Source organism: Pseudophryne corroboree, chromosome 1 (genome assembly GCF_028390025.1).
Source record: "Pseudophryne corroboree isolate aPseCor3 chromosome 1, aPseCor3.hap2, whole genome shotgun sequence".
NCBI lineage: Eukaryota > Metazoa > Chordata > Amphibia > Anura > Myobatrachidae > Pseudophryne > Pseudophryne corroboree.
In genome coordinates this window covers 515450821-515474545 of record NC_086444.1, presented here as the reverse complement: position 1 = coordinate 515474545, position 23725 = coordinate 515450821, and the positions used below count along the sequence as shown (strand labels likewise).

The 23725-nt window shown below is 46.7% G+C and overlaps 1 protein-coding gene across 1 annotated transcript in view; it reads left to right on the top strand.

The window, feature by feature from the left end:
• LOC134896596 (zinc-regulated GTPase metalloprotein activator 1-like) overlaps window positions 1-23725 on the top strand; it is a 227316-nt gene that overhangs the window by 118178 nt on the left and 85413 nt on the right. Inside the window, exon 12 of the mRNA XM_063913930.1 lies at window positions 8538-8586. Coding sequence (XP_063770000.1) covers window positions 8538-8586 — 49 coding nt within the window. The remainder of the gene's footprint in view (window positions 1-8537; window positions 8587-23725) is intronic.

The window sequence follows — 23725 nt, the reverse complement described above, 5'->3', positions numbered from 1 at the left end:
GACAGGGCACAAAAGTAAAAGCTTTAGGATCAGGTGGTGTGCACTGGCTCCTCCCCCCATGACCCTCCTCCAAGCCTCAGTTAGATTTTTGTGCCCGGCCGAGAAGGGTGCAATCTAGGTGGCTCTCCTAAAGAGCTGCTTAGAGTAAAAGTTTGTTAGGTTTTTTATTTTCAGTGAGTCCTGCTGGCAACAGGCTCACTGCTACGAGGGACTTAGGGGAGAGAAGTGAACTCACCTGCGTGCAGGATGGATTGGCTTCTTAGGCTACTGGACACCATTAGCTCCAGAGGGAGTCGGAACACAGGTCTCACCCTGGGGTTCGTCCCGGAGCCGCGCCGCCGACCCCCCTTGCAGATGCCGAAAAGTGAAGGTCCAGAAACGGCGGCAGAAGACTCTTCAGTCTTCATAAGGTAGCGCACAGCACTGCAGCTGTGCGCCATTGTTGTCAGCACACTTCATAGCAGCGGTCACTGAGGGTGCAGGGCGCTGGGGGGGGGGGGGCGCCCTGGGCAGCAATGATAGTACCTTATTCTGGCTAAAAATACATCACATATAGCCCCTGGGGGCTATATGGATGTATTTAACCCCTGCCAGGTCTCAGAAAAACGGGAGAAGAAGCCCGCCGAAAAGGGGGCGGGGCCTATTCTCCTCAGCACACAGCGCCATTTTCCCTCACAGAAATGCTGGTGGGAAGGCTCCCAGGCTCTCCCCTGCACTGCACTACAGAAACAGGGTTAAAACAGAGAGGGGGGGCACTTATTTGGCGATATGTGTATATATATATTAAAATGCTATAAGGGAAAAACACTTATATAAAGGTTGTCCCTGTATAATTATAGCGTTTTTGGTGTGTGCTGGCAAACTCTCCCTCTGTCTCCCCAAAGGGCTAGTGGGGTCCTGTCCTCTATCAGAGCATTCCCTGTGTGTGTGCTGTGTGTCGGTACGTGTGTGTCGACATGTATGAGGACGATGTTGGTGAGGAGGCGGAGCAATTGCCTGAAATGGTGATGTCACTCTCTAGGGAGTCGACACCGGAATGGATGGCTTATTTAAGGAATTACGTGATAATGTCAACACGCTGCAAGGTCGGTTGACGACATAAGACGGCCGGCAAACAAATTAGTACCTGTCCAGGCGTCTCAAACACCGTCAGGGGCTGTAAAACGCTCATTTACCTCAGTCGGTCGACACAGACACGGACACTGACTCCAGTGTCGACGGTGAAGAAACAAACGTATTTTCCTTTAGGGCCACACGTTACATGTTAAGGGCAATGAAGGAGGTGTTACATATTTCTGATACTACAAGTACCACAAGAAGGGTATTATGTGGGGTGTGAAAAAACTACCTGTAGTTTTTCCTGAATCAGATAAATTAAATGAAGTGTGTGATGATGCGTGGGTTTCCCCCGATAGAAAATTATTGGCGGTATACCCTTTCCCGCCAGAAGTTAGGGCGCGTTGGGAAACACCCTTTAGGGTGGATAAGGCGCTCACACGCTTATCAAAACCAGTGGCGGTACCGTCTCCAGATAGGGCCGCCCTCAAGGAGCCAGCTGAGAGGCTGGAGAATATCCTAAAAAGGTATATACACACATACTGGTGTTATACTGCGACCAGCGATCGCCTCAGCCTGGATGTGCAGCGCTGGGGTGGCTTGGTCGGATTCCCTGACTGAAAATGTTGATACCCTTGACAGGGGCAGTATTTTATTGACTATAGAGCATTTAAAGGATGCATTTCTATATATGCGAGATGCACAGAGGGATATTTGCACTCTGGCATCAAGAGTAAGTGCGATGTCCATATCTGCCAGAAGATGTTTATGGACACGACAGTGGTCAGGTGATGCAGATTCCAAACGGCACATGGAAGTATTGCCGTATAAAGGGGAGGAGTTATTTGGGGTCGGTCCATCGGACCTGGTGGCCTCGGCAACAGCTGGAAAATCCACCTTTTTTACCCCAAATCACATCTCAGCAGAAAAAGACACCGTCTTTTCAGCCTCAGTCCTTTCGTCCCCATAAGGGCAAGCGGGCAAAAGGCCAGTCATATCTGCCCAGGGATAGAGGAAAGGGAAGAAGACTGCAGCAGGCAGCCCATTCCCAGGAACAGAAGCCCTCCACAGCTTCTGCCAAGTTCTCAGCATGATGCTGGGGCCGTACAAGCGGACTCAAGTGCGGTGGGGGGTCGTCTCAAGAGTTTCAGCGCGTAGTGGCCTCACTCGCAAGTGGACCCCTGGATCCTACAAGTAGTATCCCAGGGGTACAGACTGGAAATTCGAGACGTCTCCCCCTCGCAGGCTCCTGATGTCTGCTTTACCAACGTCTTCCTCCGACAGGGAGGCAGTATTGGAAACAATTCACAAGCTGTATTCCCAGCAGGTGATAATCAAAGTACCCCTCCTACAACAAGGAAAGGGGTATTATTCCACACTATATTGTGGTACTGAAGCCAGACGGCTCGGTGAGACCTATTCTAAATGGGAAATCTTTGAACACTTGCATACAAAGGTTCAAATCAAGATGGAGTCACTCAGAGCAGTGATAGCGAACCAGGAAGAAGGGGACTATATGGTGTCCCTGGACATCAAGGATGCTTACCTCCATGTCCCAAATTGCCCTTCTCACCAAGGGTACCTCAGGTTCGTGGTACGGAACTGTCACTATCAGTTTCAGACGCTGCCGTTTGGATTGTCCACGGCACCCCGGGTCTTTACCAAAGTAATGGCCGAAATGATGATTCTTCTTCAAAGAAAAGGCGTCTTAATTATCCCTTACTTGGACGATCTCCTGATAAGGGCAAGGTCCAGAGAACAGTTGGAAATCGGAGTAGCACTATCTCAAGTAGTTCTACGACAGCACGGGTGGATTCTAAATATCCAAAATCGCAGCCGTTTCCGACTACACGTCTGCTGTTCCTAGGGATGGTTCTGGACACAGTCCAGAAAAAGGTGTTTCTCCCGGAGGAGAAAGCCAGGGAGTTATCCGAGCTAGTCAGGAACCTCCTAAAACCAGGAAAAGTGTCAGTGCATCATTGCACAAGAGTCCTGGGAAAAATGGTGGCTTATTACGAAGCGATTCCATTCGGCAGATTCCACGCAAGAATTTTTCAGTGGGATCTGCTGGACAAATGGTCCGGAACGCATTTTCAGATGCATCAGCGGATAACCCTATCTCCAAGGACAAGGGTGTCTCTCCTGTGGTGGTTACAGAGTGCTCATCTTCTAGAGGGCCGCAGATTCGGCATTCAGGATTGGATGCTGGTGACCACGGAGGCCAGCCTGAGAGGCTGGGGAGCAGTCACACAGGGAAAAAATTTCCAGGGAGTGTGATCAAGTCTGGAGATTTTTCTCCACATAAATATACTGGAGCTAAGGGCAATTTACAATGCTCTAAGCTTAGCAAGACCTCTGCTTCAAGGTCAGCCGGTATTGATCCAGTGGGACAACATCACGGCAGTCGCCCACGTAAACAGACAGGGCGGCACAAGAAGCAGGAGGGCAATGGCAGAAACTGCAAGGATTTTTCGCGGGGCGGAAAATCATGTGATAGCACTGTCAGCAGTGTTCATTCCGGGAGTGGACAACTGGGAAGCAGACTTCCTCAGCAGGCACAACCTCCACCCGGGAGAGTGGGGACTTCATCGGGAAGTCTTCCACATGATTGTGAACCGTTGGAAAAGACCAAAGGTGGACATGATGGCGTCCCGCCTGAACAAAAAACTGGACAAGTATTGCGCCAGGTCAAAAGACCCTCAGGCAATAGCTTTGGACGTTCTGGTAACACCGTGGGTGTACCAGTCGGTGTATGTCTTCCCTCCTCTGCTTCTCATACCCAAGGTATTGAGAATTATAAGACGTAGAGGAGTAAGAACTATACTCGTGGCTCCGGATTGGCCAAGAAGGACTTGGTACCCGGAACTTCAAGAGATGCTCACAGAGGACTCATGGCCTCTGCCGCTAAGAAGGGACTTGCTTCAGCAAGTACCATGTCTGTTCCAAGACTTACCGCGGCTGCGTTTGACGGCATGGCGGTTGAACGCCGGATCCTAAGGGAAAAAGGCATTCCGGAAGAGGTCATTCCTACCCTGGTCAAAGCCAGGAAGGAGGTGACCGCACAACATTATCACCACATGTGGCGAAAATATGTTGCGTGGTGTGAGGCCAGGAAGGCCCCATGAAGAAATTTCAACTCGGTCGTTTCCTGCATTTCCTGCAAACAGGAGTGTCTATGGGCCTCAAATTGGGGTCCATTAAGGTTCAAATTTCGGCCCTGTCGATTTTCTTCCAGAAAGAATTGGCTTCAGTTCCTGAAGTCCAGAAGTTTGTCAAGGGAGTACTGCATATACAACCCCCTTTTGTGCCTCCAGTGGCACTGTGGGATCTCAACGTAGTTCTGGGATTCCTAAAATCACATTGGTTTAAACCGCTCAAATCTGTGGATTTGAAATATCTCACAGGGAAAGTGACCATGCTGTTGGCCCTGGCCTCGGCTAGGCGAGTGTCAGAATTGGCGGCGTTTGTCTCAAAAAAGCCCATATCTGATTGTCCATTCGGACAGGGCAGAGCTGCGGACTCATCCCCAGTTTCTCCCTAAGGTGGTGTCAGTGTTTCACCCGAACCAGCTTATTGTGGTACCTGCGGCTACTAGGGACTTGGAGGACTCCAAGTTGCTAGATGTTGTCAGGGCCCTGAAAATATAGTTTCCAGGACGGCTGGAGTCAGGAAGACTGACTTGCTGTTATCCTGTATGCACCCAACAAACTGGGTGCTCTTGCTTCTAAGCAGACGATTGCTAGTTGGATGTGTAGTACAATTCAGCTTGCACATTCCGTGGCAGGCCTGCCACAGCCAAAATATGTAAATGCCCATTCCACAAGGAAGGTGGGCTCATCTTGGGCGGCTGCCCGAGGGGTCTCGGCTTTACAACTTTGCCGAGCTGATACTTGGTCAGGGGCACACCCTGACTGAGGAGGACCTGGAGTTCTCTCATTCGGTGCTGCAGAGTCATCCGCACTCTCCCGCCCGTTTGGGAGCTTTGGTATAATCCCCATGGTCCTGACGGAGTCCCCAGCATCCACTTAGGACGTCAGAGAAAATAAGAATTTACTTACCGATAATTCTATTTCTCGTAGTCCGTAGTGGATGCTGGGCGCCCATCCCAAGTGCGGATTGTCTGCAATACTTGTACATAGTTATTGTTACAAAAATCGGGTTATTATTGTTGTGAGCCATCTTTTCAGAGGCTCCGCTGTTATCATGCTGTTAACTGGGTTCAGATCACAGGTTGTACAGTGTGATTGGTGTGGCTGGTATGAGTCTTACCCGGGATTCAAAATCCTTCCTTATTGTGTACGCTCGTCCGGGCACAGTATCCTAACTGAGGCTTGGAGGAGGGTCATGGGGGGAGGAGCCAGTGCACACCACCTGATCCTAAAGCTTTTACTTTTGTGCCCTGTCTCCTGCGGAGCCGCTGATCCCCATGGTCCTGACGGAGTCCCCAGCATCCACTACGGACTACGAGAAATAGAATTATCGGTAAGTAAATTCTTATTTTTTTTACCTCTGTAAAATGCAAGTACTGGTTCTGATACTATAAATCTTTGTTTCTACTGTTACCATCCTCTTCTGTGTTACATTGCAGTAGCATTTCTCATTTCCACACGCTCCCACATTTAAAATGATTGAAAAGCATAAAATACATACATTAAATGCAAATTGTTTGTTTTTGCATTTGATTTATGTTTTTACAAGTGGTAAAACACATCCAAATGTCAGACGTTACGAGACCTTGTGTGACACAGCATTCATAGAAGAGAAATATTTTCTCTTATTAAAAAGAAAATATCTTTTATATTAGTCCCGAAGCATAACAAACAGGACAGTGGCTGATGACAATGGATACGATAGTACTTCATTTAATAAAAATTTGTTCATTTAATTCAGGTTGCACAAAGTATCGTCTGATGACAGGTTATGTGTCCCCCCCCCCCCCCCCCACCCCCGTACAATTTAATTAGTGGGTTGTTATCAGTAGGAAAGTGTTACAATTATTGTGGCCAGCTCGCAACTGTGCTGCTTTATCACGTATTGTAGAAAGTTATAGTGCATGGAAATAGCTTTGTAAAGAGGAGAGGTTTTTTTTTACATAAGAATGCATATATCAAATTCTTAAATTCTAGGTCTGAGAAATGCTTAATAACAAGACTAATGTGAGACTGCTCCTCCTACATCTCTAACCTCATTTCTATAAACACTTCCTCCAGCCCCCTTTACTGCCTCGACTGCAGTGGAGTGGCTCCCTTGGCTCCACCTTGGTTTTGGTTACATCTTCTCAAGCCCATCTTCAAGATTTCTCCTGCTCAGCACCCCTCTTCCGCAACTCACTCTTTAGCAAAGATATCCTTTCTATACGGTGACTACATCACGGCGGTCAGCATACAGATGCCGGTATCTCGGCCGCAAGAATGCCGGCAGGGGACTGAGGACTATCCCCACTGGGAACAGAACCTGTGGCGAGAGCGCAGCGAGCCACCAAGCCCACAAGGGGCTTTGTTGCGCTCACCCCCCAGCAGGCATTCTGGCGGGCGGGATCCTGGCATCAGTATGCTGACCGCCGGGATCCCGGCCACTGGTCACCCATATCCAAATCATCTCGCCAACTTCACATGTTCACACACACCTTACATCCCGCCTCCTAAATCTCCACTCTTCTTTCCTCCCCATACTACGCTTTTCCCCAGTTCACCCTTCAAATGTTCACCATGCCTCTTAGCAGGTAAGTTCTCACAGAACGGGACCTCCTACTTCATATTGGTCCCTAGCACCATCCTTGCTTTCAGCGCTCCTTATTTCTGGTCTCCAAGTCTTTTACAGCGACTCTGTATGCTCACCTTTTGCAGTGTACAGTCTCATAGAGGGCTGAAATGCTTTCCCATGACTGGCTTCTACTTGCCTGACAGTGAGGAAGTCTCCGGTTGCTAGGAGACGAAACGCGTTGACGCCCCCTTACACAATTGAGTTCTTTTGAATGAACAGCACAGCAGCACGGACCAGCTCTCCATTTTCCATTACTCCCGCACTTCGTTGCTAATCTACACCCCGGCCATCCAGTCTACTTCAGCTAAACCTCCGCAGTGAGGTACGATCACCACGATCATCTATTGCACAGCTGATTTCTGGACACCATCTCCGGGAGCCGGACACCTACAGACCCCTGCTGTAAGGCTGAGACAGCGCCGGCTAATTGCAGGTACACTGTCGTACACCGCTGCCGCCAACCAAACGGATGACGTCCTCCGCTGAGAGGCTTTTTCATTTAACAACATCCCGCTGATGACTGACGGCCTTTACAGCATCGAGTTTTCATTACCAGCGGGTTTGCTCTACATTCATTTTCAGAGGCAACAAATACATAATTTCTACTTACCAAGTGCATCTGTACACAGGACCCTGTAGCAATATTCAGGAACCAGCACGGTGGTAACTATTACAGCTTGTATGCCTCAATCAATTTCATAATTAGTGTGGAGCTTTATGATTCAATGTTACACTGGGACGCCAGTGTTTTAATTAGTAACCATTCATTTTAGAGAGAGCTTTGTCCAAATTTTAATTCAGTACAAATATATGCTGTCTCAACCAGCACACCCTTGAGACAGTGATTACTATTCTCTATTTGTGCATGTAAGAAGTTGCAACTTCTGTTTCTTTTTAACCTGCTTTATATGTATCAGTGTCTGTTTCATATATTATTCTGATATAAAGAAATTTATTTTAAGTGAGTTGCATCGAGTCAATCATTCTCCCTGCTAGACTGCACTCAATTAAAGTAATTAATTAATTGATTAATCTCTAGTGATTCTTGGAACGCAGAGCATTCCCCTTTTTCTGTTTTGCACCATATTCTACTTCAGTCTAACCAACTGTTTTTGCTCAGCGGCTCCATAGTTCACAACTACCTTTTTGAATACTACTATATACAGCGCCAGGTTATACAGTTTGAGATCATTCTCTCACTGTATTCACACATTTTGTACTGACAGTGAGTTACCCAAACCTTGCACCTTTTCCGCATTGCCCCTAGTTTGTTGGTTTATTGCTCTGTTGTTCCAAAGATATGGCAACCTCCATTTACTGTATCATTGCTATGTAAGGTTTTCTGTTACTTTCTGTATTCCCCGTACAGCACTGCATAAATGATGTGGTATCTAAAAAAATAAAAGATAATAGTAAAATGTGAATGGGTAAATTAAATATGAATGAGTAAGGGTTACAAAAATTATGTTTATCTACTGCTTGCAAGAATGTGAGAGGTTTCGAAGCGATTTGTCTAGCAAACACATTACTAACTCCCTTTTTCCTTGTGGTGGAGGCATGGTATGCCATACCCCTGCTTGGAAATAAGGGTTTTTAGTTGTTTTTTTTGCGTTTAGCCTATTCATTCAAGAGTCTTATAAAGTTTTTTCAGATATGACTGATGAAATACTGTAATTTAAAAAAAAAGACTTGCCTATAAAAACTTTTTTGTTTTTAAGTTTGCAGGACAAGTTCATTATCAGTACACCTCATCCACATCTGGATAAGGTAAGCTTTACTTTTTTTTTAAATCAGGTATTTTTTTATTGTTTTGCAAGAGAAAAACAAAACAAAAAAGAACATTACAACAAACAATTCTAATGAACATTTACAAAATCATATTTGTGCTTTGCAAGTAGTTCTTCTACATATTAATTGCATTATGTGGATATAGGACACAGGGGGACATTTACTAAGCAGTGATAAGAGTGGAGAAGTGAGCCAGTGGAGAAGTTGCCCCATCAACCAATCAGCAGTTCTGTATAGTTTTATAGTTTGCAAATTATGGATGTTACTTCAGTGCTGATTGGTTGCCATGGTCACTTCTCCACTGGCTCACTTCTCCGCTCTTATCACTGCTTAGTAAATGTCCCCCACAGTCACATCCACTCATCAGAACACATTAAAACAGATATAGAAGAGTAAACAAAAGAATCAAATTTCGTGCTAGAATACATGAGTAGAAAATGAAGGGAGGCAAGCCGGGCCGTACCAGAAGCAGTACACCACTGCAATCGGCACACAGACTCATTATTCAAAGCAGGGGCTCAATAGAGTACGGAGAGTTCCTCCAAAGAGCCCAAATCTTATCAAATTTCAATAGAGAATTACGTTTAGTGTACATAAATCGTTCATGGGAAAGGGTGGAGTTTACAAGGGCAACCCATTCAGCAGATGATGGAGGAACACGAGCCATCCTGGTGCGAGCGATGCACACTCGGGCCAATGCTAGAACAATATTCACATAAAGGCAGGAGTGAAGTGGAAGGCAGTCCCTCAAATCAAGACCAAATATACAGATACGCGGAGTCAACAACGGGATCCTAATACCAGTACGGGCTATAGATATCATGACATCCTCCCAAAATACACCCACGGGCATTGCCAGAGCAAGTGCCAGAACCCAGCAGCTGGAGCAGAGCATTTCGGGCATTTATCGAGCCTCCAAATTTAAGCAGACGAGAATGAGTCCAGTAGACCCTATGTAAAATATAAAGCTGTATCTGCTGGAATCTAGCACTCGCCGAGGCCGCACGCGGGGAAGCCAATATATGATTCCAATCCTCCTCATTAATTTCACCTAAATCATGCATCCATTTGGCCTTGAGGGTGGACAGCCCAACCAATCCAGAGGAGGAGAGAAGGGAGGAGTACGAAGCCGAGACCCTCCCACGAGAAGGCTAAGTACGAAGTAATTTATATGAACAGGGGATTCAGAAAGTTGTGGAGCAGAGCCCCCCCGACTGTGCCGTCAGAGCATGCCGGAGCTGTAAATAATGAAAAAAATATTGGCTAGGGATACCATATGTAGTGGACAGATAATCATAACTATGGAGTACCCCATCCTGGTAAAGTTGCCCCACTGCAGTCACCTCATACGAAATCCAAATCAAACCACCCTCCATTTTAAAGAGCTCTGAGAAATTTATATTATTCCAAAGTGGAGAGCAGGGGTCCATGGTGGGATCTCCCAACAGCTTCTCTGCCGCCAACCATACTCTACGAGCCTGTTGTAACAATGGGGGGAGAGAGGTCAGCGGAGTATTAGCTAATAAAAACTTCAACGGAGAAAACGAGAGGCCCGCCCTGTGTAAAAGAGCCACAGGAAGGCTGCCATAATCCCCAGCAGTAACCCATTCATAAAGTTGTACAAGTTGGGCTGCCAAATAATATAAGCGTATATCCGGCAAGACCAAGCCACCCTCAGCTCTGGGTCTACTAAGCGTTTTATATGCAATACGTGCCCGTTTAGCACCCCAGATAAAGGAAGTAATATATCGGGAAATCAACGAAAATTGTGAGACAGGGATATAATCTGGTGAGTTCTGTAGTATATAAAGAAATTTGGGTTGGATAATCATTTTGATAATATTTACACGGCCTGTCACAGTTAAAGGAAGTTTCTGCCAGATGCGTGCCTTCATACGGAGATTATCAATGTGAGGGGTCAGATTCAGGACAATTGAATACCAAGGTATTTAAATTGAGTGCACCATTGGAGGGGAAGGTCATAAGAGGATGGGGGTAAAGTAGAGGGACTTAACGGAAGCACCACAGATTTGCTCCAGTTAATATAGATACCTGAAAAAAAAAACAAATTTCCGTAGCAATTCCAAAAGGGCAGGCAATGAGGGGGATACATCTTTTAAGAATAAAATCATGTCGTCTGCATATAGCCCAATTTTTTCGCAACCCAGAGCCCCGCTGTATTCGCTGCGGCTCTAACTCTCTAACTGCGCAAGCTAAGGGTTCCACAGCAAGAGCAAAAAGTAGCGGGGACAGAGGACACCCCTGACGAGTACCCCTCTGCAACCGAACCGATTCAGTAGCAAAACCATTAACCACAACTCTCGCAGCTGGACAGGAATATAAAAGTTTAACCCAGGACAAAAAGTTCGGGCCTACCCCAAATCTAGCAAGGGACTCCCAGAGATAAACCCATTCTACGGAATCAAAAGCACGGGCAGCATTGAGAGAAACCACAATCGCGCCATCCAAATCATCCCCCGCCAACTGCATATATGTAAATAATCATCTGAGATTGATGGTGGTAGATCTGCTCGGCATAAAGCCAGTTTGATCACAATGTACTAGTTCCAGGACCACAGTATTAAGCCGGAGCGCTAAAAGTTTGGCAAGAATTTTTATGTCAGTTGACAATAGGGAGATAGGACGGTACGAGTCTAAAAGAAGGGGGTCTTTACCCGGCTTCGGTATTATTACCACCAGTGCCTCCGCCATAGAAGGGGGAAGAATGCCACCCTGTAACAACAACTCAAAAAATAACAGAAGTTTAGGGGCAAAAAAATCCAAACGGGTCTTATACAGTTCGAAAGGGAGACCATCAACCCCTGGGGCCTTATTATTGGGAAAAGACATAATGGCATTTTTAATCTCCTCGAACGTAAAGGGGGTATCCAAAAATTTGTTGTGACTCAGGACTTAAGGAAGGAACCTCTATTTTATCAAAATAATTAGACAATGCTGAGTACGTATACTGCACCCTGGATCTATAAACATCTGAAAAGTGGGAGTAGAAACTAGAAGCTATAGAGGAGGTGTCAGTGCATACAACACCAGACACACTCCTGATGCTATGCACAGTGACGGGGGGGCAACTCCTGTCTTGCCAGGTAGGCCAAAAACTTTCCCGAACGATCTCCCTGAACATAAAAATCAAGGAGCAGGTCCGTCAACTGCTTATGGACAATCAGCCATTCCACCCGATCGCGGCGAGGCCACTACGCAAATAGGTCTGTTCAAGCTCCGCACTCCTCCTCTCCAGCTCCCCCTCAAGCCATCTACCAGACATCTTCAGCTGGGCAACTCTGGATATTAATGAACCCCGGAGGAAAGCCTTATAGGCATCCTATATCAACAAAGCATTATCACAAATTGGATTAGTAGCAAAAAACTCCTCCCAAAGCGCAATTAGTTTGCAGGCTGCACCCATCTGGGTCAGCCAGAAAGGATTAAACTTCCAGAATGATGCCCCCCTGGGTATATCAAAACCTATAGATAACAATATAGGGGAGTGATCAGAAATCCCATGTGATAAGTATCTCACTGAGGAAACACAGGGGAGTAGGGAGCGTGTAAGCAGTGTCATATCAATACGGGAAAATACCCCATACGAGCCTTAGAAACAGGAAAAACAACTGTCAGTGGGGTTACGTAAGCACCAGACATCCACTAGACCAAGTTCAGAAATAAGACGGGCAAAGGCAGTGTGTCTAGGAGCTACGAGTTGGGCAACAGGCCTCCATCAGCAGCCTCATCCAAAACAGCATTAAAATCACCAATACATATAGCCGGGGCGGAGGGAAATTCCTGCATGAAAGCACAGGCCTTCACCAAAATTTCAGAGTTATAAGGAGGAGGAATATATATAGCAAGTAACACAAATGCGGAGCCGTGTATAGTGCCAGCTAAAAACACATAGCACCCTAGTGGGTCAATTTGGACTTTAGTACAAACGAAATTCAGACTTTTATGAATTAACAGTGAAACACCCCTGGAATTAGAATGGAAAGTGGAGTGAAACGCCCACCCCACCCAAGGCTTTTTAAGTGAAAGAACACGACTACCAATAAGGTGCGTCTCCATAAGACAAACCAAACCAGGATTTTGAGACTTAATATATTTTAAAACTAGGGAACGTTTAACCTTATCGTTAAGGCCTCTAACGTTCCATGAGAAAACGTTCACCATAGTAGCATATAGTATTCGAGTATGACAACAGTAAGCCAACCGCACTCCAGCACGGTACCAGCCATCCCCCACACAAAAAGAAGGTAACCATAATTCAGCACATTCAGAGTAAAATAGCACAAGAAAATCACATAGAAAAATACAAAAAACAATGATAAGAAAAATAATAAAACCCAACCACCCTCTCCCCGCATACCAACCCAAACATAGGTACACCTATTCCCAAACATTAAATTGACTCTAGAAGAGAATCAATAAACTTAAAATAAACTATCTATGGAGCAACTAAACCCCATAACCTTGAGGACATGAAGTCCCCAGCCTATCATCAAAAGAAACTTGCCCATGTCAAGCATTCACCAGCCCTGGCAAAAAGAAAACTTTCCCAGAAAAACGCTACATTCAAATATGAAACACGTATATATGTATAAAAGTCCCTCAGGGAGGAGCAGCATGAGGTTGAGGTTGTAGATCAGTCCATGCAGATGCTTCTCTCGGAGTATCGAAGAAATGTGTACGATTGCCAGATACCACCCGAAGTCGTGCAGGATACAGCATAGAATATTGGAGTTGAAGAGCACGAAGCCGCTGCTTAACCTGCGTAAATTGCGAGCGAGATTTCTGGACCTCAGCCGAAAAGTCCTGAAACACAGCCACCCTCTGACCCCCATGCTCCAGCGGGCCTTTAATCCTAGCAAGTTGCAGAATAGTATCCCTGACCTTATAGTGAAGAATTTTGGCGATGAAGGTCCTAGGCTGTGCTCCCGGGGGGAGAGGATGAGTAGGAACTCGATGAGCCCTCTCTACAGCAAACTGCGGGGTGAACAAATCCTTTCCAAATTTCGACAGTAGCCAGGATTCCAGAAATTGTTCCGGTTGAGACCCCTCCGCCTTTTCGGGAAGGCCCACGAAGCGAACATTATTTTGTCTAAGGCATCCTTCGTTATCCGTCAATTTAAGCTTGCACGCAGACATGTCAGTTTCCAGGGAAGTGAGACGGGCAGGGATAGGTGTACAGGAGTCTTCTAACGAAGAAATGCGGTTCTCTGTCTCCCCAACTCTTTCCCTGAGTTTCTGCATATCTTGACGTATAAGTGAAATATCTATGTGCACTTTTGCCACCCTATCCGCTTCTCAGAATCAGTGATGGCTTGCAAAAGTTGGGACATGGTAACCTCAGCAACCACCGCCATATTGAGAAAGGAGGGGGAAGAAGAGGATGCAGAGGGAACAGGGGTCCGTTCCACGTGGGCAAACTGCGCTAAGCGGGCCGCAGTGGAGGCACGGCGCCTGCGGACCATCAGGCTCACAACTCAGGACCGAATAAACAAGGTTTATGTTATAAATCCCAGGACAGATAGAAAAGAGAGGCACAAGTGTGGCAGTGCCGCTTCAGAGATACAGACTGCAGAGGGCAAATTGTGTTAAGGTATAGCAGGGTGGCATGCAGCTCAGGAGCACAGAGAAAGGAGGGGGGGTGGGGAGATGACACAGGGATCTCCAATATCAGAGACAGGCAGCACTGTAACAGAGGGATATAAAACTGACTTCCTAGCAGGCTCCAGGAGATAGTTCAATGACAATGCATTTATTTCCCCACTACAGGGGCTTACAGGTATCCAGCTCAGCGCTCCCAGGCAGTGCAGAGGCAAAGTCCCCACTTCCAGCAGCTCAGGTAGCAGGAGAGGTGCAGGCAGGAGGAAAGCAGCCCTTGTTGCTAACCCCAAGATGGTGCCCGTCAGAGCCCCCACAGCCACACAGTCTCAACCAGCGGCTCAGCACACGGGGGCGCGGTCAGGATACACACAGCGGCAGGGTCCTCCACCCGCCGAGCAGGCAGTAGTGGAGGGGATTCCGGCCAGTCGGGAGCGGGCGGCAGAGCTCCGTCCGCTCGCGCTGCCAACCACACGGCCGTCACCCGGGGATCAGGAGGGAGAGGAGCCGAACCAAAGAGCGGGCACAGTGGCAGGGCTCCAGCGGCCGTCCTCCAGTCAAGGGTGAGTGAGGTAGACCGGGCAGGCGGCTCCAGAGGGCGCAGGCTCTTCACAGAAACTTTCAAAATGGCGCCAGCCACATGCAGGCTGGGATTAGCACGGCAGACTGAGGTGTGAATTGCAGGCACACAGGACTCAGGAGCACGTTGAAATATAGCCCAGAACGGTCAGCAGCCGTTCAGGCAGCCAGGTAGGCAAACACACAAGGGCAGCAGGATGCTTTACAGGATCAGTGAGGCTGGGGAGCTAGGAATACACGTCCTACTCCATACCCAGTCAGGCCACGCCCCCAGGTAAGCTTCACTTTTAGTTTTTAGTTGGTTTTTTTTATGTAGCATCTTTTATGTCTGTCTTAAAAATAGTTGTTACTTTTTTTTAAAGGCTCAAAATATATATTTAATACTATTGTTAGAGGTGTAGGAGCATTTTCTTGATTGATTGATTGTTTGAATGTAAGTTTTCTGCCATTTAACATGAATTAGTTCCTTATAATAAATATTGGAACCAAGTTCTAGGCTGTTGCCTGTGGTGTACATTGTCTGTTTTTTACTCTATGTGGGAATAACAGGAAGCTAAACAAGATCCAGGTAGCAAGGCTTATGTAGACTGAAGTTCTGGCAACCTAGGAAGTGCTGAGCATTTTAATAGGATTACTGATGAGGATGTGGGTTCTTGGCTGGGCGTGGTCATGTGACAATCCTAAAACTGTACCTGAAGGTCTGGTGCATGACACCTTCAAAATCTTTTGCTTGTTGGTAATAAACATTAGACCCCAGAGCACTAGTGCCTTTTACAATGCAGACCCTTGCCCCCCATTTTCTCTCTGATTTATTTGATAAGGTTTAGACCCCTCTCTGGAGGTAAAACAAATACATTGCTTATCCCTTCTTTGGTCCTACAACTGATGGCTTCATACTCTCTCTAATTTGTAGGGCACTTCCACCCACTCACCAATCAGTAGATGAAGAGACCTCCCATTCCTTTGATTGGTGAATGACCAGTGTCATTAACTGGGTATGACAAGATAGTGGATGAATACATCTTCTGCTTACCTCTCCCCAGGCAAGGTGAAAATTATACTTGCCTAGAGGTTTGGTGATAAAAATTTAATATTGGAATTTTTTTTTTATGCTGAAAAATACAATTCTCAGTTGGGGGAATGGTTCTACCATTACACAACCTGTAATATTTTTGCTTCACTGTACAAAATTGTTTAGGAACAGAATTTAAGAACCTGCAAATAAAAGATTTTAAAAATAATTTCAGCACTGATGAACGTGATTGCACAATTCTTATGCACTTACTGACTGTAAAGTCACATTAGGAAACTACTGTATTAATAAAATACAGTTTGGCTTGCTTCAATAAATTTCTACCAAGTTTTATAGAATCATGCACTGTAATAGAATAATACATACTATATAATTAAATATAATTACCACATACAATCTGTAACGTCAGTAGTTTTTAAGTCCAGCTTAATCAGATAAATGAAGATTCATAACATGTATCAGTGTTGGTGTTAATATTTTTTTAATAATACAGGTTGAGTATCCCATATCCAAATATTCCGAAATACGGAATATTCCGAAATACGGACTTTTTTGAGTGAGATAGTGAAACCTTGGTTTTTTGATAGCGCAATGTACACAAACTTTGTTTAATAGACAAAATTATTAAATGTATTATATTAAATGACCTTCAGGTTGTGTGTATAAGGTGTATATGAAACATTAATGAATTGTGTGAATGTAGACACACTTTGTTTAATGCACAAAGTTATAAAAAATATTGGCTAAAATTTACTTCAGGCTGTGTGTATAATGTGTATATGAGACATAAATACATTCTGTGCTTAGACTTAGGTCCCATCACCATGATATCTCATTATGGTATGCAATTAGTCCAAAATACAGAAAAATCTGATATCCAAAATACCTGTGGTCCCAAGCATTTTGGATAAGGGAGACTCAACCTGTATATGTTCATAATTAGCAAATATAACTACAAAAAAAAATTCTTCTTAGTTATAAAGAAAAATTAGAAAAAAAAGTTAACTTAACTTCCTTGTACTTCCGGAATACAAATGTCCCCCCTTTTACCATATGTAATGTGATATGGTATTAACAGCAGTTTGTGCTTTATATGGTTAACAGGGCTATGATCTGTAGTTAATTACTGTATTTAGGTGTTTATGTCCCCAAAGTTCCTGGTTACTCAAAGTTTGTTCACCTGAAACAGCACCAGTGTATCCTGCTTATTACTTCAAACTTTTGTTTGTTTTCATTCCTCCCCCCGTCACCCGGCTCCATAGTAGTGCATGCTAATATGGACAATCACATCCATGTTGGCTTGCATGCATAAGCGACGGGGCACCAACGTCGAAAGAGCGCGGGGCCGCACATCATTGGTGCCTACACACTAAACGATATGAATGAGTGCTCGTTCATTAATGAACGAGAACGTTCATATCGTTTAGTATAATCTGTTAGTGTGGCAACAGCAGCAGTGGGAACAGTCTGTAAAAGGCTAGACCAGTTGAGTGTTAAGGTCTGTACACATTAGACGATGTCGCTGTGTGAGCGACGTCGTCGAGTGTTTCCCCTCCCGGGCCGGCCGGTCGGCGGCCGACTGTTCACACTGCGCGATATGACCGCTCGTATCGCTCAGTGACGTCACGCCTCCGCCAGCCCTGCATGCAGGTCGTGGACGATAGTCCAGATCCTGCATGCATGCACTGGTGACAGCGACAATCGTTGCCGACCCGTGGGGCCGCGCATCGACCGTCGCTAGAGGCATACACTTGCCGATTAAAATGAGCGACGTCGCTCAGGAAGGGGGAAAATGAGCAACGTTGCTCATTTTATCGCCAAGTGTGTATGGGCCTTAACAGTAGTCCGGATAGCTATATATTTGCTGCTAAAAATAACAATACATATTTATGTCATTATACAAAAACAAGTTATGTGGCTAAATTAGTTCAGTATATTAGGAAGAAAAACAGCATAACAAAAGGTGCAGTTGGTCCACTTTGTGAAATTGTCAGTTGTGTTTTTTGGAGGAAATTAGTTTTGCCTATTTAGATAGTATCGCATTTCCCACATGGAAATGGGTTTGTGTGTACATGCCACTATTTACTTTAACACCCAACAGATTAAAGAACATAATTACCTCAGATGAGGTGTAATGAGGGCAATATTTTTCTCATATAAAGAAAGCTTTCTGTGAGAAGGCTTAATGAGTACAGACTGACACAGTGAAGGCGAGAAATACTACCATAACAACTTAGTGGCCATTTCCCAAACCCTCACTGATCATTCACAGTTCCTTATGTGATCACCACATGGTACTAAAAGCAACAGCTCTACTTCCTTGCTGCATATTCTCACACACACACACACACACACACACACACACACACACACACACACACACACACACACACACACACACACACACACACACACACACACACACTAGACAGACTAGAGAAGCAGCTGGTTCTTCATGGGGGATCTGAGGGGAAAATAACTCAATATCTTACCTGTTTCACGGGAAGAATTTTAAACTGGAAAAATCTATTTTGTGATGTCATTTTCTTAGAATTTGGGTGGTATGTATAAAGGCAAAATGTAGACTTAACTAGACATTGATAATTGAAATAACAGTGCTGTGCCACTTAAAGAAGCAAAGTAAATTACTATAATTTCTCTTACGTCCTAGAGGATGCTGGGGACTCCGTAAGGACCATGGGGTATAGACGGGCTCCGCAGGAGACATGGGCACTATAAAGAACTTTTAGTATGGGTGTGCACTGGCTCCGCCCTCTATGCCCCTCCTCCAGACCTCAGTTAGATCTTGTGCCCAGAGGAGATAGGGTGCATTACAGAGAGCTCTCCTGAGTTTCTCTGTTTAAAGAATTTTGTTAGGTTTTTTATTTTCAGGGAGCACTGCTGGCAACAGGCTCCCTGCATCGTGGGACGGAGGAGAGAGAAGCAGACCTACTTAACTGATAGGCTCTGCTTCTTAGGCTACTGAACACCATTAGCTTCAGAGGGAGTCGGAACGCAGGTCTCACCCTGCCGTTCGTCCCAGAGCCGCGCCGCCGTCCTCCTCGCAGAGCCGGAAGATAGAAGCCGGGTGAGTATGAGAAGAAAGAAGACTTCAAAGGCGGCAGAAGACTTCAGATCTTCACTGAGGTAAGCGCGCAGCACACACACACACAGCAGGCACAGATGGGTGCAGGGGGGGCGCCCTGGGCAGCAATAAACCTCAGAACTGGCATATTGGGAGATAGTAGGCTGCAGAGGCAGTAAATATGTGAACCCCCGCCATTTTTTGTAATTTCTAGCGGGACCGAAGCCCGCCGCTGGAGGGGGCGGAGCTTGTTCCTCAGCACTAACCAGCGCCATTTTCTCCACTGAAGCTGCAGAGACGCTGGCTCCCCGGACTCTCCCTTGCTGAATTCAGGACAGAGGGCTTAAAAAGAGGAGGGGGGGGGGCACAATTCTTGGCGCAGTGAGTTATATTATATCAAAAAGCGCTGTCTGGTATTTCTCCAGTGTCAGTGAGCGCTGGGTGTGTGCTGGCATACTCTCTCTCTTTTTCTCCAAAGGGCCTTATTAGGGAATTGTCCCCTTATAGCTATATATGTCGGCATGTTTGAAGCGGAAGGCTCTTCCAAGGAGGAGGTGGAGCAGATGAGTGGTGAGTCCCCGTCGGTGGTGCCGACTCAAGAGTGGATGGATATGTGGCATATGTTAAATGCAAGTGTGGCATCACTACATAAGAGACTGGACAAAGCAGAGTCCAGGGAGACAACAGGGGGTCAATCCACGGATTGGACCGACTCACAGGGCCCTAGATTGCAACCTAGGGTGACAAAAAGTATTCAGTGTATGATTATCGCAATAAAAGATGTTTCTCTTACGTCCTAGAGGATGCTGGGGACCCCGTAAGGACCATGGGGATAGACGGGCTCCGCAGGAGACATGGGCACTAAGAAAGAACTTTAGGTATGGGTGTGCACTGGCTCCTCCCTCTATGCCCCTCCTCCAGACCTCAGTTTTATTACTGTGCCCAGAGGAGACTGGGTGCATTACAGGGAGCTCTCCTGAGTTTTCCTGAAAAGAAAGTATTTTGTTAGGTTTTTTATTTTCAGGGAGCCTGCTGGCAACAGACTCCCTGCATCGAGGGACTGAGGAGAGAAGCAGACCTACTTCTGTGAGTTTCAAGGCTCTGTTTCTTAGGCTACTGGACACCATTAGCTCCAGAGGGAACGGAACGCAGGTCTCACCCCGCCGTTCGTCCCAGAGCCGCGCCGCCGTCCTCCTCGCAGAGCCGGAAGATAGAAGCCGCGTGAGTATGAGAAGAAAGAAGACTTCAAAGGCGGCAGAAGACTTCAGATCTTCACTGAGGTAACGCACAGCGGTAACGCTGTGCGCCATTGCTGCCACACAGCACACACACGGCAGTCACTGTAAGGGTGCAGGGCGCAGGGGGGGCGCCCTGGGCAGCAATAAGGACCTCCAAATCTGGCAAAAAAACATATATACAGGCTGGGCACTGTATATAAAAGAGATCCCCCGCCAGTTTTTGTATATTTCAGCGGGACCGAAGCCCGCCGCTGAGGGGGCGGAGCTTGTTCCTCAGCACTCACCAGCGCCATTTTCTCCACAGCACACCGCTGAGAGGAAGCTCGCCGGACTCTCCCCTGCTTACCACAGTGAAAGAGGGTTTGAAAGAAGGGGGGGTGGCATAATTTGGCACAAATAGATGAATACAGCGCTATCTGGGTAAACATACTGTGTTTTTTCCTGGGTCATTGGCGCTGGGTGTGTGCTGGCATACTCTCTCTCTGTCTCTCCAAAGGGCGATGTGGGGGAACTGTCTTCAGATAAGAGGATTCCCTGAGTGTGTGGTGTGTCGGTACGCGTGTGTCGGCATGTTTGAGGTTGAAGGCTCTCCTAGGGAGGAGGTGGAGCAAATGAGTGTGGTGTCTCCGTCGACAACGCCGACACCTGACTGGTTGGATATGTGGAATGTTTTAAGTGCTAATGTGATTTTATTGCACAAGCTGAATCCAGGGAACATGCAGGGAGTCAAGCCCTGCCTGCCCCTATGTCGCAGGGACCTTCGGGGTCTCAAAAGCGCCCACTATCCCAAATAATAGACACTAATGCTGACACGGATTCTGACTCCAGTGTCGACTACGATGATGTAAAGTTACGGCCAAAGTTGGCTAAAAGTATTCAATATATGATTATTGCAATAAAAGATGTTATGCATATCACAGAGGAACCCCCTGTCCCTGACACGAGGGTACACATGTATAAGGGAAAGAAAGCTGAGGTAACCTTTCCCCCTTCTCATGAGCTTAACGAGTTATTGAAAAGGCTTGGGAATCTCCAGACAAGAAACTGCAGATTCCCAAAAGGATTCTTATGGCGCATCCTTTCCCGGCTAAGAACAGGATACGGTGGGAATCCTCCCCAAGGGTGGACAAAGCATTGACACGCTTATCCAAAAAGGTAGCGCTGCCATCCCACAAGCAGGAGGCTACCTTGAAGTCCATTTACACGTCTGGTACCGTACTCAGACCGGCGATAGCGTCGGCTGGGGATTGTAGCGCTGTAGCAGCGTGGACAGATACCTTATCGGCGGAAATTAATACCCTGGATAAGGATACCATTTTATTGACCCTGGGTCATATTAAAGATATGGAGGTTTTACCTTACAAGGGTGAGGAATTGTTTTGGGGAAGGTCTCTCGGACCTGGTCTCCACTGCTACGGCAGGTAAATCAAATTTTTTGCCTTATATTCCCTCACAGCCTAAGAAAGCGCCACATTATCAAATGCAGTCCTTTCGGTCAAATAGAAACAAGGGAGTACGAGTACCGTCCTTTCTTGCCAGAGGTAAGGGCAGAGGGAAAAGCTGCCAACCACAGCTAGTTCCCAGGAGCAGAAGTCCTCCACGGCCTCAACAAGATCCACCGCATGACGCTGGGGCTCCACTGACTGAGTCCGCCCCAGTGGGGGCGCGTCTTCGACTTTTCAGCCACATCTGGGTTCACTCACAGGTGTATCCCTGGACAACTAGAAATTGTTTCCCAGGGTTACAAGCTGGAATTCGAAGAGGTGCCTCCTCGCCGGTTTTTCAAATCGGCCCTACCAGCTTCTCCCCCAGAAAGGGAGATAGTTTTAAATGCAATTCAAAAATTGTGTCTTCAACAGGTGGTGATCAAGATTCCCCTGCTTCAGCAAGGGAGGGGGTATTACTCAACCCTGTTTGTAGTCCCGAAACCGGACGGTTCGGTCAGACCCATTTTCAATTTGAAATCCTTGAACCTATACTTGAAAAGGTTCAAGTTCAAGATGGAATCACTCAGAGCGGTCATCGCCAGCCTAGAAGGGGGGGATTTTAGGGTATCCCTGGACATAAAGGATGCATACCTTCATGTTCCCATAAATCCACCTCATCAGGCATACCTGAGATTTGCGGTACAGGATTGTCATTACCAATTGCAGACGTTGCCGTTTGGGCTTTCCACGGCCCTGAGGATTTTCACCAAGGTAATGGCGGAAATGATGGTGCTCCTGTGCAAGCAGGGTGTCACAATTATCCCATACTTGGACTATCTCCTGATAAAAGCGAGATCACGAGAGCAGTCGTTGAACAGCGTGTCACTTTTTCACTGAAGGTGTTACAGCAACACGGCTGGATTCTCAATATCCCGAAGTCACAGTTAGGTCCTACGACTCGTTTCACCTTCTTAGGCATGATTCTGGATACGGACCAGAAAAGGTATAGGAACTCATGACTCTAGTAAAGGACCTATTGAAGCCAAAACAGGTGTCGGTGCATCACTGCACTCGAGTCCTGGGAAAGATGGTGGCATCTTACGAGGCCATTCCTTTCGGCAGGTTCCATGCAAGGACTTTCCAATGGGACCTACTGGACAAGTGGTCCGGGTCACATCTACAGATTCATCAGCTGATCATCCTGTCTCTCAGAGCCAGGGTATCTCTCCTATGGTGGCTGCAGAGTGCTCACCTTCTGGAGGGTCGCAGATTCGGCATTCAGGACTGGGTTCTGGTGTCCACGGATGCGAGCCTCCGAGGTTGGAGAGCAGTCACACAAGGAAGAAGCTTCCAAGGTCTTTGGTCAAGTCAAGAAACTTGTCTTCACATCAACGTCCTGGAGCTGAGGGCCATATACAACGCCCTTCGTCAAGTGGAGAATTTGCTTCGCGACTTACCGGTTCTGATCCAGTCAGACAACATCACCGCAGTAGCTCATTTAAACCGCCAAGGCGGCACAAGGAGCAGAATGGCAATGGCGGAAGCCACCAGGATTCTTCGCTGGGCGGAAAATCATGTGGGCGCACTGTCAGCAGTGTTCATTCCGGGGGTGGACAACTGGGAAGCAGACTTCCTCAGCAGACACGATCTACATCCATGAGAGTGGGGACTTCATCAGGAAGTCTTCGCACAGATTGCAAGTCAGTGGGGCCTGCCCCAGATAGACATGATGGCATCCCGCCTAAACAAAAAACTACAGAAGTATTGCGCCAGGTCAAGAGACCCTCAGGCGGTGGCAGTGGACGCCCTAGTGACACCGTGGGTGTTCCAGTCGGTCTATGTGTTTCCTCCTCTTCCTCTCATCCCCAAGGTGTTGAGAATAATAAGGAAAAAAGGAGTACAGACAATTCTCATTGTTCCAGATTGGCCGCGAAGGGCCTGGTATCCGGATCTGCAGGAAATGCTCACAGAAGATCCGTGACCTCTTCCTCTAAGACAGGACCTGTTATTACAGGGGCCCTGTCTGTTCCAAGACTTACCGCGGCTGTGTTTGACGGCATGGCGGTTGAACGCCGGATCCTAGCGGAAAAGGTCATTCCGGATTAGGTCATTCCTACTCTGATAAAGGCTAGGAAGGACA